The following is a 17,716-nucleotide window of genomic DNA, read 5'->3' on the forward strand; positions in this document are numbered from 1 at the left end:
CAACTTCAACAACTTCAGTCCTAGATCAAAAACTTTACACTCTTCCTCCTAAATCCTAACCCACGTTCCTTACATTTTGAAAACAAAAGGGTCTCTCATTTTCTCCATCTGTTCTAGCTCAACCCAAAACTTGTAATGCCAAGAGCACTAAAATGGCCCTTTATCAATCTATTCTGTGATTGAGCAGACAAGGACAAACTGCCTTTCTGCTTCAAAACATAAAAATTGATCAGATGGCACTGTCTATTGATGTTCAAAAGACATCATTGTTCTTGCAAACATCTAAGATAAAGAGACATTTCATTCATTATTATTTTTATACAAACAAGATAAACATATTAATGCAATACTGTCCATCAATTGCTCCTCAGCAAGCTGTCCATGTTTATTCTCCTACTCTGTGGTGTCCCAAACTAAAATTAATTTATACACCTTACATTTCTTTTGTTGAAACCTTAATTTACCTTGCATTCATGCTGAGAGCTCATTCATAAACAGTTTCTGTAGAACAGCTGACATGCAATAGATTGTTCACATGTCACAGCATTCAAAGTTACAATTAAATCATCGGACAGCATCCCAGAGAGCCTTGCACTGATAGAGACCTCCACTGTGCAAGCTGCCCTTTGTCTGCACGTGCTCTGGCACTTGTTTCATATCCCCATGGAGTTGCCCTCAGAATCTGCCACAGGAGAGGATGTGCCTCATTTCCTTCGCTGACCACAGAGGATTCACCGCAAGAATATGCGGCCTCTGGCAACAAAACACTTTTTTCAGGGTCCTTTCTGGCATCTGTTTCTTAGGATTTTCTGCCTCAATAACAGTCATGTTTAGCTATGTCAAAGAGGAAAAGCCCTTGAAATTCAAATCATTATATATATCCAGTATATATTTAAAGTAATGACATTACGGTTTACTACATATTGGGAGATGGGGTGATGGCAGGGGGTGAGGCCCTTGCTAGTAATCAAAGCCCTGGGCTGCACACATAAGACATTTAATTTGCAATGTCAGATCTAATAATTTTTGTTTGGTCTTAGAGAAGTCATTTGACTCTTCTCTCTCATATATACACACACATACACATCTATATTAAAAAGAAATCACTCCATTTTACCAAGAGAAAAGAACAAACATAGTTGCCTTCCAGTAACAGTGCAAAGGTTAATCTACTCGTAAATTCAGAAACATGAAAGTACATCGTGGATTTCAAATATTATTAATTCTCACAGGTACATATTTACTACTGTACCAAGCCTAAAGGCACTGAGTGTTGTTTCCTTCATGAAACAGTTAAAAGTTCTCTAAAGCTAAGAGAGACGTGAACAACTTAGAGGATTTCCCAACATTATCAATAGGAAAAGAAATAAAATAAAGGACTATATGACAATAAGCTATTTTTACCACATCCACTTTTCTAAACTACATGTCTCTCTACCCATAAAAGCCAGATGAATCAATAGCCTATACTGAAGAACATACTACTTAGAAAATACTTAAAAACGCAGTCACTGGTATGTATTTCAATGCTAAATAAATTGTGACTGAGCAGGAAATTGATCTAAAGATAGTTAGATTCATACTGGAGGAAAAGAATATTCTCGTCTACTCACTAAAAGATGGATAAAAGACAAGGATATTTCTTTTAAGAAAAAGCACTCCATATTTTGCCGTCATATTCAACATGCTAAATATCATTTCCAGATTCCTTAAAAATAGTGCTGTGATAAACCTCTCAGGAAAAAAAAAAAAGGTAGGGGGGGGAGAGAGGGGGAAGGGAAAAATGTTCAGTTTTACTTTGTTGAATTTTGAACCAATTTAATCTATCACTTATTTGCTCCTCCTTAAGGCTGCAACTTCTTTGAACAATAAAAAGATTACAGCTAAAGTTGTACAGTTCACAATTCATTGTAGGCACAGATATTTATTAAAAAATGTCAGGATTGGACATTAAGGTTGACAGATTTTTCAACCAGCAACTTCGGGAGCCAAGCAAAACAATACATTTATTTGTTGAGCTACTATGTCAGCCAAGAATGGTTACACTTCTCTCAATCCAAAGGTCATGCTAAGATTTGCTACTTAAGAGGTAACAAGATGCCTGCTGTTTTCAAGGACAGCAATTCAATTCCATGTCTGAACTGTAATTGTGATATGCAGTGAGTTTCTCAATCTTGACATGTTGGGTAAGAAAGGTTGCTATTTAAGGTGATGCCCTCTGGGTGAGGAAAATTGAAGGACTGGTACACTGCACGACATATGCTGTAAGCTATTACACCTGTATAGCAGCTAGCCCTAAAGTATTAACAGAGAAGGACAGCATGTGATGGCATTCTGCCTTCTTGATGCCATCCACAGCAATGCTAACAGAAGAAACTCCATATCTTAATACCAAAAGTCTTACTCAAATAGAACTTTAAGTGGTTTCATATAGCCTCTGTAATCAGATCACTTTGGAAAGCAGTTAAGCTGCATGAACAGTCATACATAAGACACAGGAGCAGTTTACTATTACACAAGCAAAAGTCTGCACTCTGCCAAATCTTGATTTATATAAAACCTCATGCTACTGAATATTCTTTAAATCTAACTGACTACATAAATATACTAATAAAAAGCAAACCAGGAGTTTTCCAAATAGAAATGCATGAGCCTTCATTCATATCCAGTAGGTATCATAAATGCAATCCAAAAATACTGTGACTGCAATTCCATATGAATGAAAAAGATTTCCAAGTGAGAAAATCTGATTTCCAAACTCAGGCTAGAATCAAGTCTGTAGTCTGTGAGTTTAGCTCCAGTGAACTTGCTGGTGTTTGATGCTTTTAACAGGAATTAAGGAATCCTGACCACAGCCACAACTGCACTACACTCTGCTGTTTGAGCGTTCTACTGGTTTTAGCAGAATTGATTCCTTTCACTATAATGAAGGTACCAGAGTAAAGCCTTATTAATCCTGCACTATTTCTCATTTCTATTGAACTAAAATATTACTATGAATATATTTTATATGGACAGTTTCTGTAATACTTATCACTTATTGAGGACTCTAAGACATTTTTCTTTCCTTTATGCCACTCCTCTCCTTTTTAGACTCTACTTTAATTTCTGATTTACCTTTCCTGAGACACTACTGATTTAATAAAAAAGCAAAGAAACAAAACCTTTAATATGAAAACCTGGCCAGATTAGAGAAGGTACAATCCCAATTTTAACACAATGATGAACTATAGAATACTCACAAACAAAAAACCAAACCTGCCCCCCCCCAAAAAAACCCCCCCAAAACAATGATACTAATAAAAAAACCCATTACTAGAAAAACTGTTTCTGTAGTCCTTCCAGAAAGTGTTATGACAACCAGCACTCCTAAAATACGTTTCTTTTCAAAAATACTGTACACATATCTACAGAACTACTGTAAGTCATGTCAGCTTTTAAATTGTATAATCAAATGTATATTTCTAAAATGTATAATCAATATTACTACACATGTGAAACTAGCTTTAGAGTCTAACTGGCAAATGTACTGATGTCAGCAACTGATGGCATAATTAGTTTCAGCAGAACCATAAGCAGATATGATTAAACTTTAAAAGGTTTAAGTAATTTTATCGCTGTAAAATGCTTGTTGATAAAAGCTCTAAGCTTTGAAGATACAAAGCTACGATTAACAGACCAATTTCTGACATATCATTATTAATTTTTTAATAGGATAGTGTCCACAGGCCCTTGTCAGAATTGTAGCATCATTACACTAGGCATTGTACAAAGTTCAGAATACACAGACTGTTTTCTAAAGATGCTGGAAACTGTTTTTTATGACCTTAAAAGTCATGAATAATCCAGTATTCCTAATATTTAAAAAATAATAATAGCAAGAAGCAGACAAAAGAGAAGACCAGAAACCATAACGGCTGTGAGGATTAACTACATGAATAACATCATGGTTTGTAGTGAAAGCTGGGTGGATTTTTTTTCCCTTCTTCTCATGAAAGGAAACACCAGCAAGTTTTGCTGGCCATTCTGTAAGTGGTATGATCAGGTAATCTCCTAATAGTGTCATAGTAGGAAATGGGTATCCAGAAAGTATTTCTCCAGGGAATTAGAACTGAAGAAAAGCTAGCTATAAGGAAGGTATCTATAGCAGAAGAAAAGCATGACAGTACCTCACTGGAAACACAAAAGATACTTTAGTTCAGGAAAGGATGTAATTGGTAAGGGACACATTAAGACAAAACAGACTTGAATCCTGAAGAGATGTACACACACGTTTATATATTGTTATTTACAGACTCTGACTACATGCATACGTTATAAATTATGGCAGTAGGGGCTCAATGCTTCTCCTTTACCACAGCACCACAGTGGTACAACTCCAGTCTTTTGTCTTGTAGTTTACATAGCCTTGGATTAGTAAAGAAACGAGATCTGGGAATTCTGCATCAGGACAGTCTGCAGAGTTGGTCTCTTGTCAGATTATTTTATGAGTGCTTTTTAACTTCAATTGCTCTAATCCCATTTGCCCAGACTAACAGCCCTACATGTACTAGCAAAGCAACACTAAGCTGTAAATTCCTTCTGTCTGGTCCAAGCAAGACAATCGTTATCTGGAGATGGACATGATAGCATAGAATAATTTAAATAGCTATTCTACAAACCAAACTTTCATCTCAAACAGAAAAGGGAAGGAAAAGAAATGGGTATTAAAACAGATCACAGTTTAAAGTAATGAAACCAACATGCATTTGTTGTTCACTCAAGTATTTCTGACCTGACCATCTGGGAAAAGAAAAGGCAGTACTTCACAGCAATAGGTATTACAGTAGTCCTAACATGCTGAGTTACTGAACTGTCTGAAATGTTTATGGCTAATTAACTGTAAGTTACACTGACAAGTTTCAACATCAGTCATACATACACATACAGAGATATATTTTATAAGGCTACAAAACTGTCTGAGTTTTATTAGCAATAAAAAAATGTCAGCTTTTATCATGCAAGCAACTATTGAAACCATGTGAAAGAGGCAAACTAACAAAGAAAGGAAAAAGTAGACAGGTGTCATTATTGTGACCAGTTTCAAAAGGCTATTACAATGATACAGTAGTGTTATAATAAAACAATCAGAAAATTAATATACTGAGTCAATACACACATCTGATGCTCAGCTGAAAGAAGAGAAAGGAAAATAAACAACCAGGAAGAACACGTACCTTTTAGCACTAGTTGACAATTTAGCAGCTGTTTTGCTTGATATTTTTCCCTCTTTTTTCTTGGGTTGAACTTGCTCCCTTTCTTGTTCCTGCTGAACACCTTCACGCTGATCTCCATCAGAACTGCCTCCACTAGTGCTTGGACTATCATCCACTCTCTGCCCCTCTGTAGACATGGCAGATGCTGCACTGAATGAAGACAAACAACTAAAGTTAGCTTTTCAAGAACAATCTGCCCAATTGTATTACTTACATGCTTTAAGGAAAAGACACATGGGATATATGTCTTTGTCTTAATAAAATAATGCTTGTGTCACAGCAGTTCAGTAATCCTCATACTGAAGATTTTTGCCAGAAGCATCTTAACAATGATTCAAGAGCTGGCAATTTTAAACCCTACACCACCCCCAACTCACCCCCCAGAAAAACCCAACCAACCTATAAACAAAAAACCGAAATAAACAAACAAACCAACTTGCTCCACCAAACCCCTCATATATATATATATATATATATATATGAAACCCAGAAGTTACTGAAGTTATGTGGGAAATGTAATCCTGCAAGGGTAAAGCCATTCACTGGGAATTATGTTTCTCAACCACGCAGCAATACCATGAGTTAGCTGTCCCATCAACTATGCCACCAGTTCAAATCTACCACAGCTTGTTGAAAACTGAGAGTTATTACTATCTTAGGACTCTCTGTTATCCCATATGAAATAAATCTGTGGGTTCATTTCAAGTCTACAGTGTGGGTTTCCACATTACAAAATCCACATCTTGGCATGCTTGATGGAAACACAGAACTAAAAAGCTCTAACACAGGACTGTTTGTATTTACTAAAACGGTAAGCACGTTGGTAGAGTATATAAGGAAGTTTTTTCCTGACAAATATCATCCAAGCAACATGAGGCAGCAAAGCTGTTAGAGAACATGAGCAGCAAGAAATCTCAGTATATTTCAGAAGTCAAGTTAGTCAAGCGCTTTATTCACACACTTCTGATACTAGTTAGCTATTTTAATTTCTTACTTCATTTTAAATAGTATAACAGTATGCCGACAGATGAGGAATTACAAGCCCACTGTTACAGCTGTCATGACTTCTCAAACTCTCAAACTATTCTAATGAAGGGCAGATGTCCATGAAAAACTCTTACTGAATTAGCATATGTAGTGTCACTGAATGATTCAAAAAAAAAAAAAACAAAAACCCAAAAACAAACAAAAAACCCAAACCAACAAAACCAAAGCAAAACAAAACCAAGCTGAAAGCCAGGTCTTCCCTTTAACTCTGAATCTGTAGCTTATATACCTATGTTATATATATATCCTTCTCTAGAGATTTTTAATAAAAAGCACACAGGCCCAAACGTTACTTGCTTACACCCACGCAATCCCCATATATCTGGGTGGTTTTCTGATCAAGTCTGTCTGAATCAAGAATCTGCTCTTTCTTACACAAAGAGATTCAAATTGCTGCGAACTTCGACTCGCTTTTCCTCCTACCTATGTACAGACATTATCACAATTAAGAACAAAACTATTCACCTTGACTATTATATGTTTTAAGACTCGCTCAAGGGAGAATAATGAGATTTCAGGCTCAGATTCAACCATGCTTGTTCTGTGGATTAAACAAAGTTCATCTCCCTGTACATATTTATGGAAAGAGACAGCAAAGGTAAAGTAAATTAATATCAATGCCAACAGGGTTATGTTGAAAAGGATGCTTTTTAAAAAGGCATAAGTGTTCTAGCTGCAGAATAGAAGTAAATTTAGTCCTATACTGAAAAACCTTTACCAAGATCTAATTCTATCAAATAGTACACACTATGAAGTAGAAGAAATAATCTCTTTGGGCCTCATTGACACATTTAACTAACTTTAGGAGGAACTATGTGTTTTTTGTCTAATGTGTGAGCTATACTGAAAAAGAATTCTGGAAGTATGGCATCCCTTCAAAATGTTTAGACATTAAAAGACATAGCAAGCAATACCAAGTGGTAGATATGTGACTAAGGTTTCCCTTAACTAGCTTAAGCTGCATTTTTTATTTTATAACAGAAAATAATATTTTCATATATAAATATAAGTAAATACACAACACCTAGCCTGCTCATTAAGGTAACAGTTTCTGCCCTAAAATTAAAATACAAAAATTGTCCATTCCTAGCAAACAATTTCTCCTATAGTACAGCTACAACAATATATTTAACATAGTTTGTAAATTTACATAGGCTGATGTTCAGATATTTAAATCCTGGTTGTCAGATTTCAAGGTAAAAGCTGCAGAACACTTAGAGGTAATAAACAACAAAAGTATTACATTTTGACAAGTCAAAATATGCAACTATAATGGAATTTTGGTAATAAGTACCCACTTTCCTTGAGTCTACATAAAGTTAAAATACAACTTCATCTCTTTTTATAACACTTTTGTTTGTCTTTATTTGCCCTAGATTTTACTTCTGAACTTTGCTTAATACATCTCATTTTGAAGAGAAAAATTCTCTTTTCACAATGTACATAGGCTTTAACATTGCAGACCAGAAAGCAAAAAGCATATTTAACAATGCTTATATGCATAGGACATCTGCTATGAATAATCTTGGTTATAAATATTACTATTATCCAAAAAACAACTGTATTCACTTCATAAGTTCAGATACTATCCAGCAGAAAAACACTGTAACAGTAGCCCAGAGCATATAATTACTGTAACATGTAATGCCAGCATTTACAAGAGGAAAATGCTTAAATCTGTCATTTGATGTCTGGCTAGCTTCTGGGAAGGGGGGGAGGTTGTTTTTGGTTTTTTTTCCTTTCTCCTTCTCTCCCTGTTCCCCCTTCTGACATCCAGGCAATTCTTTCTATTCCCTCTCCTCACAATATCTGCAATTTCAGGAAGTTTTGTTCAAGGGATGCTCAATATTTCAGTAGAAGTGTGTTTTAAGGGGCCTGAAATTAGACACTTCAAAAGGGGTCAAACTTAAAAGACACACAAACATATGGACAAATAAGACAATGGGGGAAAAAAATCAACTGAGGGGATGACACTGTGAAGAAAACAGTTTGCTGCCACTAACACAGACAGAAATACAAGATACTCCTTGAATCTGAAGAGCCATAAGGTGTTTGCAACTGTCACACAGGGCAAGAGGGAAGACACACGATGTCCAGGTTCCCGGCTGCCAGGCTATTCTACATTCAGACGAGGGTTGCTAACCTCCCTGCTGTTGTGCAGAGAAAAATGAGCAGAGGGGACAGAGGAAGAACTGAAAGTGGACGTAAAAGTCTCTCCCTTAACGTGAGATGCATCAGTACAGAGACAGATCACAAGTGTAACTACGACTATCAATTCGAAGTGAAGTGTCCAAAATATTTTGCTTTTGTCAGATATATCCACTGGCACCTTCCCCTTCCTCCTCAAAATAAAAACAAACCCGAAACAACAACAACAAAAATAAACAAACCAACAACAACAACAAAAAAGACAAAAATACCCAAACCACCAGTCATGATCACACATCACACCCCATCAAAAAAAATAAAAATAAAAAATTCCACCAGTCGGGGACAGCAAGATCCTGGCAACGTGCAGATGGGTCCCAAGGGCGGCAGAGCTAGTGATGATGTCTTTCTAAAGCGGTCGTAATTTCCTATAAGCCAAGATAAATTGAATCTTTCTGCAGAGTCCACTACGAGCAGCAACGGCAGCAGCCGCCTTACTTCATCTTCATTAGAAACCATAAAGGGCAAAAAGACCACAACACCGCAGGACGGAGGCAGAAAGAATCCAGGTTGTGGCCGGGGAGGGTCCGCCACTGAGAGGGTCACCCGGAGGGATGGGACGGGACAGGACGGAGGCCCGGACTCCCACGGCCCTGAGTGGGCACACGCGCGACTCTCCCGTAGGGAAGCCCCCGCCGTAGGGGAACGGGTGGGGGCCATGAGCATCCCCAGAACCACATACATCCCACTCTCCCATGGCTGGGCGGGCGGCGGCCCGGCCAGGGTGAGAAGTAGGAGACAACCGAGGAGAAGAGGAGGAGGAGGAGGAGGAGACTGCGAGAGGAAGACGTCGGGGGCACATGAGGGAAGGGAGAGGGATGGGCTGCGGGGCTCCTCGGGGCGCTCCGGGGTGAGGGGGGGAGGGAGGGGTGTGTAGTCCCTTTCCCGAGGGGCTCCAGCCCGAGGTGCCCACCGCTGCGGCGGGGGATGTGGGGATAGCGCATCCCGGGAGGCTCGACCGTGGTGGGGGGCAGGGGGTACCCCGGCGCCCGAGCGACCCAGGGGCGTAGCGAGTGCCACGGGGACCATGCGGAGCAGGACCAGAGGGGCGGTGGGGAGCGGGGGTGGTCGCTGCTCCCGCCCGCAGCAGGGCGAGCAGGACAAATGGACACGGAAGAGTTGCTGAAAGGGTGTGGGGGTGCTGAGGAGCAAGGGAGGCTGGATGGAGCCTGGGGGAGCGGGGAGCGCCGGCAGAGATGCCGAGGTGGCCGGGGGCGGCGGGGGGGGGCGGCCGGGACGGTTACTAAGAAAGGACACGGCCGAGGATGACAAGGGGGGGAAGGGGGTACCAGGCAGCACCAGGGAGATGCGGAGAGGGGAGGGAAGATGAAGGATAAAGGTAGAGACCGAGGGTCGCAGACAAATGTGGGGGAGAGGGTGCTGCTGTGGGGGAGGGATGGCGAGCGACGCGGGGGTAGGAGCCCTGCGGGGGGGAGGGGAAGCAGACGGGGAGCTCAGCCGGGGCAGAGGTAGGTGTACCCCGGGAGAGACGGGGAGAAAGCCGCTGCTACCTGCAGGCGAGCGCAGGTTTCTCTCGCTGGTGCCGGGCACAGGCTGCGGGACAATCCGTCGCGGTCGCCCCGATTCCGGCCGGGCGCGGGGCTGGAAAGGGGCTGCAGCCACTCACTGAGTCATGAGCCCGCTCCCCCGCGCTCCTCGCTCTCGCCTTCCTCTCCCCTTTCCCGTCTCTCCCGAGCAGCAGCGAGCGGCGGCCGCTGCTGCTTCTCCCACCGCCGCCGCTCCTGCCCCCGCTGCCCGGAGAGAAGTGAAGCCGCTGCCGCGCGCGCGCGCGCACCCCCACCGCCGCCTCCGCGCGCGCGCGCGCCCCCACCCGTCCGCCCGGCGCCGCGCGCGCGCGCGCCCGCCAGCCAATTATGCCGGGCGCTCGCGGCCGCCGAGGGAGGGGCGGGAAGGGCGGGGGCGCGCGCGCGCGATCTCGGAGCGGGGGGGGAAGTGACGGGATGGGGGGCGCGGGCGGGCGCGTGCCCGCGGGGGCTGGCGGAGGCTGCGCGCCGCCGGGCAGGGGGGAGGGGCGAGAGGCGGCGGCGGGAGCGCGCGTTAAAGGGAAGCACTCTGGGGGGGGCTGGGCGGGGTCAGCGGGGCAGAGGAAGAAGGAGGAAGCGGGAGGGGATGGGGCGAGTGGGGACGCTCGTCCGGGGATTCGGGTGGGATGGAGGTGAGGGTGCCCGGCCTTTCTCCCTGCCGTTGCCGCGGGCCCCCACGCGAAAGTCTGGGGGGCGGGAGGGGCGGGCCGGGACAGGGCAGGGGACCGCGGAGGCTGGTATCAACTTTCTTGGCTCTTCTCGTCTTTTTCGGCTCCTTTGTTCCCCTCGCCAGTCGCCCCCTCCTCTGCGCCGCCCCCCCCCCCCCCCCCCCCCCCCGGTCCTGCCGGCCCGCCGCCCGCAGCTCCTCAGTGCCTTTGTCTCCGCGGAGTCGGAGGGAGCAGCCGGAGGGGACGCGGCCGATGCCCCGGGCGGGGAGGGACGCGGTACCTGGGGAGGGGCGGTGCGAGGGCACGCGGTGCCTCCGCCGGCGTGCAGGGAGGGCCCAGGCCCTTGGCACTTGGTGGCCGAACTTTGTGTTACCGTGGTAGTTTCGACCACTGCGTGGCATTAGCACGGCTGGGTGGCACAAACCGCCCCCGGGCACTGGCGGCACCGGGTGACGTGCAGCATCCCAGCTGGAGATAGGCGCTGTCGCCTGACTGTGGCCAGGTAAATGAACCTCACCTCCCACGCAGGCAGGCATTGCCTCTGTGGAAAGCATCGCAGTCAGGAATGGGAGAGGCCAAGGCAGAGCCGCACTTAAATGTTAGTTGTTTGGTGGGAATATTAACCTGGAACAAAACAAACCTCCAGAAGAACTGGCTGTCAGGTAACCCCGGCTGGGCTGGCCGAGTGAGATGCTTCTGTCCCTGTGCCGACCCTGCTGCTTTAATCTTTACATAATATGCTTAGCTGTGTTATGTAAACTTCTATCACCTCAAACCTTTCTTCCTCTAACAGTGAAATATACCAGCCAAGGGTAAAGGGGTAATGGCAAGTTACAATGTTTTCTCTCTTTTAACAACTACAGGGAATTTAAAAAATCAAATGTGTTCTCACCATTCCACATGTAGGAGGAAAAGTTTCTCCCTGCTTAAGCTGTGAAGTATTGTATTTTTTCTGACTTATGGTTGAGGTGTAGGTGGAGTCAGTGCCATCAAACATGCAGAAGTTGAGAACTTGAAGGATCACTGAGATATATAAGGATTAGAAACATTATTGACACCTGCTATTATATTATATCCCGGTAACATAAGTGCTTTTTGCAGTTTCCCTGTACATAAAACTAATATTTTTCTTTGTTGAGGAATTGTTTTTAAATAACTTGGTTTATTTCCTCTTCCTATTTCTTTGCTAAATTATCCCAGTGGCATTTTCACCTAAACCTAAAAATACCACAGTCAGCTAGTTCTTCCTGTTCCATGTGCATTTACAAGATATTTTCCTGCTTATGATGGGAGAAAAGCTCCTAATATCAGCTAGGTGGATTTCTATCTGCTAGCATACATTGACTTCTCCAAGGGACTAATGACAAGGTAATTAATAGAATATGATGTGTGAAAGTCCTTCAAAAAATGCAAACCTCCTGCAAGTAATGTTTCTCATTGTGCTGAAAGGTGTATTGTACATTCTTGGCATCATGGTTCCCCTCTCTAAAATCGCTTAAATCATGCTTTCTCCTTTCAGTCATTCAAAAACAGACCTCCTGAAAACCATCCAGGAGGTAATAAAATTCGATTCTAAATGATTCTTCTAACCATATTTCCTTGGTGTTGCTCTGACTGCATAAAGATGCCTTAAAGGAGGCGTGCGTGCATCTATGTCAACTCCTCAGCCCATCTCAGGACTTCTCTGTGGTGAGAGTTCATGGTGCTTCATTACAGATCTTTCCTGCTAGGGTTTGCAGGAAGCACAGAGAGAGAAGCTGAGTGAATAGCCTAATTGAGACAGGGGCAGGATGGGGCCATAGAGTGTCCCAGAATCTGGGTCATAAATTCCCAGTGCCAAAATAATCAAGGGAGTGCTGAAATGTTTCAGCACCGAGTGAGAGGCTTGAGTCATCACGAGTCAGGCCCTGATTTTTTTCTTTTGGTGTGTAACCTCTGGCCCAGAGCCCTAAATGCTAAGGCTTAAATTAAGGACAACTAAACCAGGCAGACAGTTTGTACTGCCTTATGAATAGAACATACACACTGAGGTGTGCCCTGTTTTAAAAGCAGAGGTTTTGAATGAGCCCTACCTATGCAGTATAAAGAGAGTAGGGCAGGGTAGTCAGCTGCTCCCATTTTTATCCTTTTGACCTTTTAAAATAACGTGTTTGGCCCTCAGATGTTAAAGGTTGCATAATGTTGCTCAAAATTCTTGGGAAGGCTTTTCTAAGTTTGGATTATATAGGTTGAAATCCTGGCCCTTTTGAAGTGAGTGGCAATACTCCAGTGTTCGATTTCACCCATGCTGGAGTGCTAAGGCATACAAGTTACACTCTTTTCTCTTTTTTTCTTTCCCCCCATGCTTAGTTTTATGTGGTTTCTACAAGCTGACACTATTTACACCACCAGACATATCCAAAGCAACTCGAATTCTTTACTCTCACAGAGGCTAGGAGCCTCCTTGCAGAGACCCACTGGAGTTCATCTCACCTGGCACAGGCAGTCACGCTTTAAAACTGTTACAGTTAAGGACACTTCTGTTAAGGGCTCTTGATTTAAAGTGTCTTATAAGGACATATATGTCAGTCAAAATCTATGAAGTTGGAGAAACCTGAGCAAAGTTTCCATTTAGAAGTGTTTAATTTAAAGAAGTAATAAATCTATTTAGATTTTTCAGGGTTTTTTTACTTTTTTAGCTGTACTGAGAGCTGTACTCAATTATGGCGAGTTTTGTCCATTTCTGTTTAGTTAAAAACCAGGGAAATACTGTTCCATGTCAAAATAAGAAATTGGAAAATGCACTTTGATGTTTTTTTCTGCATTTCTATTTATCCACTACTGTTCATTCCCATTTAAAAGGACATGTCATTTTTATATCACTGTTAAAGTCATTGAATGAACACCATTGTCAAGTTATAACTGGTAGAAAGGGTTTGGTTTTCTGAGGTAGAGGAAAGATGAGAAATCATCTCAACCGTGGTATAAATGAAGACATAACTATCTCTCTTATGAGAGCATCTCTCTCTTTCAAAACTTTAATATTTTATATTTAAAAGCGAGATGGCAATATTCATTTGTCCGTGGTGTGCCTGATTGTTATATCAATCTGTTCCAACCAAGTCCTAATGAGCCAGTTTGTTTCATCCATCTGAACTATTAGCCACAGAAGCTTGGAGGAATGGGGACAAAGATGCCTTTATTCATTCTTTACCTGAATCCACTTTCCAGCTCCACAGGAGCTGTCACAGCCTGTGTTGTTCCCCCCATCTCTCCCTGCTGGGAGTTGGGCCCCATGGGACTGTTTGGAGAGCAGGCAGCTCTCAGCAGCAGGCCCTCTCTTTCCCAGTCTGATCCTCCATCCTGAGCTGAGGTGGGGACAGAGTAACGAGTTTCTGCAGTAGCTTTATGCTGTTCCAGGATTCTTCTCCCATAGCTGTTTTTCCTTATGCTACTGCGATGGCACAAAGCTGTAAGGACCATCCAGAGGATCTGGCCTGTTCTCTATTTTTTCCCTCTCTTATAGTTCTCTTTCTCCTATTTGTAGATAGTTTATTCTCACACTGCATCTAATTTATTTTTTTTCTACAATCTTGCTTTGCTTTTGTTGCCACTTGGATGAATCCCTCTCTGTATGTTGGCAAATGTAAACTGAAATTCATAGGTACCCTGATCTCTGAAGTGCCAGCTGTGTCTGAAAATGCAGTATCTGAGTGATTCAGAGATCAGGATTCTTCATTTTGTTTCTCTTCTATCAGCATGTAAAATAAAGTGGTACAGCAAGGAAGATATCTGCAGCAGAAATTTAATTAGAGTTTTCAGTTAATTGTGTATGTCCTCATCACTTACAAAATGACATCCTATATCAAGGAAAACATTGATTGAATCCTGAACACTAGGTAAGCCTATTATTCAAACAATGCCTTGACAGAAATCTGTTTGAAGTATTTTCATGGCATTCTGATGTAAAATGATTGTGTGAACACAGAGGCAAGTTATTGCTAGCCCGACTTCTTTATTTGCTCTACAATACTGCAAACCCCCAAATCATTAGCATTTATTCACTCTAATATTTTCAGGCCATTAAATACAAAAGGAGTTGTAAGTTGTGTGGCAAACAGCTTTTAAGGTCTCTTTCATTCTAGCCTAAAAATCTAAGAATTTGCAGCTCCTCCTCCCCTTTGCTCAGAAGCAGAACAGCTCTCACTGTCATTCAGCTGGAACCAGAACAAACAACTGGGACAATAACCATGTGGCATCAGAAATCCTGGTGACTCTCAGCTGCTTTGCTATCCAGGATTGTAAAGAATAAAGATAAAACGTATTAGGAGTGGGTTAGAAGGAGGTAATAACTTGCTTCCGTGTCCTAAATGAAAGCTTGTATTTTTGTTTAAGATAGGAATAAATTAACTGTGTAATGTCCGGATACAGAGGTTTGTTTCTATGTGCTGGTTTAGAGCCTAACTATAACATAATTGCACAGGATAATTCTCTGATAGTTTCTAGACAGAAATTGTTGACAACTGAATCCTAGAGTAAGCCGCTGCTTTAAAAATTTCATATTGTACGTAGTGAAGGGAAAAATCTTTATTTTCAGAGCTATTGTAATGCATTGACCTGTAACTGGAAGAATTCCCTGCATTGCCTGTCTTAATTCATCACCATATGTGGGAGAGAATGTTGAAAAGTGAAGATAGGTTAGAAAAGAAAATTGGGGTGTTTTAGGTGTTATTTCCACACTCTCTTCAGCACCTCCGCATTCCTATTATTTTCTGTTGGTTTCATAACATCTTAATTCACAGGATCAGAGCTTGGTTTTCTGATTAAAGATGGGTAAAATTTTGAGGATTTCGTGTGATTCTATTGAGAAAGTTACATCTTTACACAGAAAAAGAAGCCGTGGGCTCTCATGTTCCCTTTTAATAAAGTTAAGGTTCCAGAAGAATGTGGGCTAATGTTCTCTGTGCTTAATGCATGATTAATGCATGTCTAGGGAGCAGGCTCTGCATCGACCACAGCAAACCAAACTCCATATGCAGGCTTGTTCAGTCCCTTCAATAGGAGTGACCAAATATATTTGAGGAACCCAGTGGACCACAATCAGTCTCAAGCAGACTGTCTGCCTCGAACGCAGTGGAAAATACCCGCATGTTCTCTGCCGGGGATTCCCCCAGTGAAGAGGAAGTCCCCTGCAGTAGTAAGTCAGACTTGTCATATTTTGCAGTTGTTTCCTGAAGATCCTAGCCAAAGAGCCTGATTGGGCTGTAGTTGGAAGGGACGAAGGGGAATGTCTGCAGTTTGATAAGCCTAAATTATTCCTTCTGCTTTATGGAACCTTATACACAACTAGTGCCAATACAGCAGCTGCCAGTGGCTAAATCCAAGGACAAACAAAGGAAGAAAAAAATCAAACGTCTTTTGTCTCATCCTTGGTGGTAACTATTGCAGGGAATAAATGGAATCTCTTGCCTGTACATCTAGGCAGAACCTGGCAAACTTCTCTCTGCTCTTCCCTAAGCTACATCTGTAGAACTTCAGGGAGCAGGAATCAAACTGCAAGTGCTCCATCTTCCTCAACTGCACAAAATGAAGCAAGCAGTGAGTGCAGCAACTTCAGGTAGGGACACACTCTCTTAATCACACTAGAGCTGTTCCCAAGGCTGCAAAGTCGTGGAGAGGCAGTGGGAGGACACAGGTGAGGCAAACATTTATTTTAGAAAGCTGGAAAGCACAACACAGGAACACATATCTACTTCCAAAGTAAGCAGACTTTTTTCCTGAGTATCCTTACCACAGTTCAAAGCCCTGAGCTGTACAAAAGTGGACTCTTGGACGTCTTCATCTTATCATAATGGGTGCTTGAAAGAATTTTGCTTAACCTTATAACTCAGTTAAGACCCTCTGTAGCTGTACTAATGACTGTACTTTAATCCAAGTGGACCCTTATTTGGACCAGCTTTGCACCTTACATAGACATTTCTACCTCTGCAAAGTGGATTCTTCTTGCATTTTACAGTTAATTTGGAAAAGTGGAATGTAATTAGAGAATCCAGCACACGGTTTGTCTTTGAAGCATTTCTTTGTCTCCATTTCCTGTGTTTGGCAAATTTTTGGCTCTGAAGCTCATGGCATAGCTGAGGACTAGGCCCACAAAGGCAATTTGGTATCTGTTGCAATTTCTAACTATTGATGCTGTAGAGGCTAGTGAAGTACAAAATTCTCAGGGAAGGCCATGTATTTCAAGGGAGATACAGCAGCAGAGCTAGGTATTTAGACAGTGGAGGTCCACAAATATTTGGCTGAGTAGTTATCCACTTAACCTAGTCATTAGGAAGTGGCAGGGAGAGAGATGACATCGGCACAGAGTCTTCCACAAATATGGGTACACACCTCTGACTGGGGCTTTAACTCCAGGTAGATTAGCTCAGTTGGTTAGAACATAGTGCCAGTATCTCCGATGAGTTCATGATATCCTGGATCTAGCAGAAGGCCTTTTCCTGTCCAGTCTTCTGCTGACAGAGGCATCACTGATAATGCAGGAAGTAGAAATTTAATTCTGTCTGCTGCCTGAAAGATTTTCAAAAGAAGATTAAGCAAAAGAAGCTGCCCCACAGCTTATAACTCTCAGAAGTGTGTCCTAACCACTACAGCATTTTGGTGCTTATTTGTTCTCTCTCATTGCATCTCTTCTCTCTAAAATATACCTACATCTTCACTGGGTTGGAACTGAAAACGTGAGATGCCTAACAAACAGGCTAAAAGTCATTCTCTATCTTTTGATCTTTCACTCTTTTAATATTTAATGATCCTATTCAAAATGGAACAGCATTAGCAAGAGAGATTAGGAAGTCCCCTGTCCCCTTCCCACACCACTGCGTGTTTTCAAGATAGCAGTGTGAGATAGAGAGTCCCTCCAGGAACACAGATGGCTTGTGTCTGTGTCCCTGGCATCCTCAGTCAAAGGTCTAACCGCTACACATTTTGAAGAGGTGCTTCTGCCTATGCTCTGCTAGGA

The 17,716-nt window shown here is 42.5% G+C and overlaps 1 protein-coding gene across 3 annotated transcripts in view; it reads right to left on the bottom strand.

The window, feature by feature from the left end:
• The window catches only part of LOC116443740 (ubiquitin-conjugating enzyme E2 E2), a 207,153-nt gene extending 196,129 nt beyond the window's left edge, over nucleotides 1–11,024 (bottom strand). Inside the window, exons 1-2 of one of the 3 annotated variants that reach the window (XM_032108224.1) lie at nucleotides 11,003–11,024; nucleotides 5,217–5,405 (exon numbers count right to left, since the gene is read on the bottom strand). In XM_032108224.1, the coding sequence (XP_031964115.1) occupies nucleotides 5,217–5,392 (176 nt within the window). In that variant the 5' untranslated portion in view covers nucleotides 5,393–5,405; nucleotides 11,003–11,024. Of the gene's footprint in view, nucleotides 1–5,216; nucleotides 5,406–10,021; nucleotides 10,311–11,002 lie in introns of those variants that run through there. The other 2 variants (XM_032108234.1, XM_032108215.1) reach the window with 2 other exon arrangements.
• Nucleotides 11,025–17,716: the final 6,692 nt, after the last annotated feature.

The sequence above is a fragment of the Corvus moneduloides genome, chromosome 1, assembly GCF_009650955.1.
Source record: "Corvus moneduloides isolate bCorMon1 chromosome 1, bCorMon1.pri, whole genome shotgun sequence".
Taxonomy (NCBI): Eukaryota; Metazoa; Chordata; class Aves; order Passeriformes; family Corvidae; genus Corvus; species Corvus moneduloides.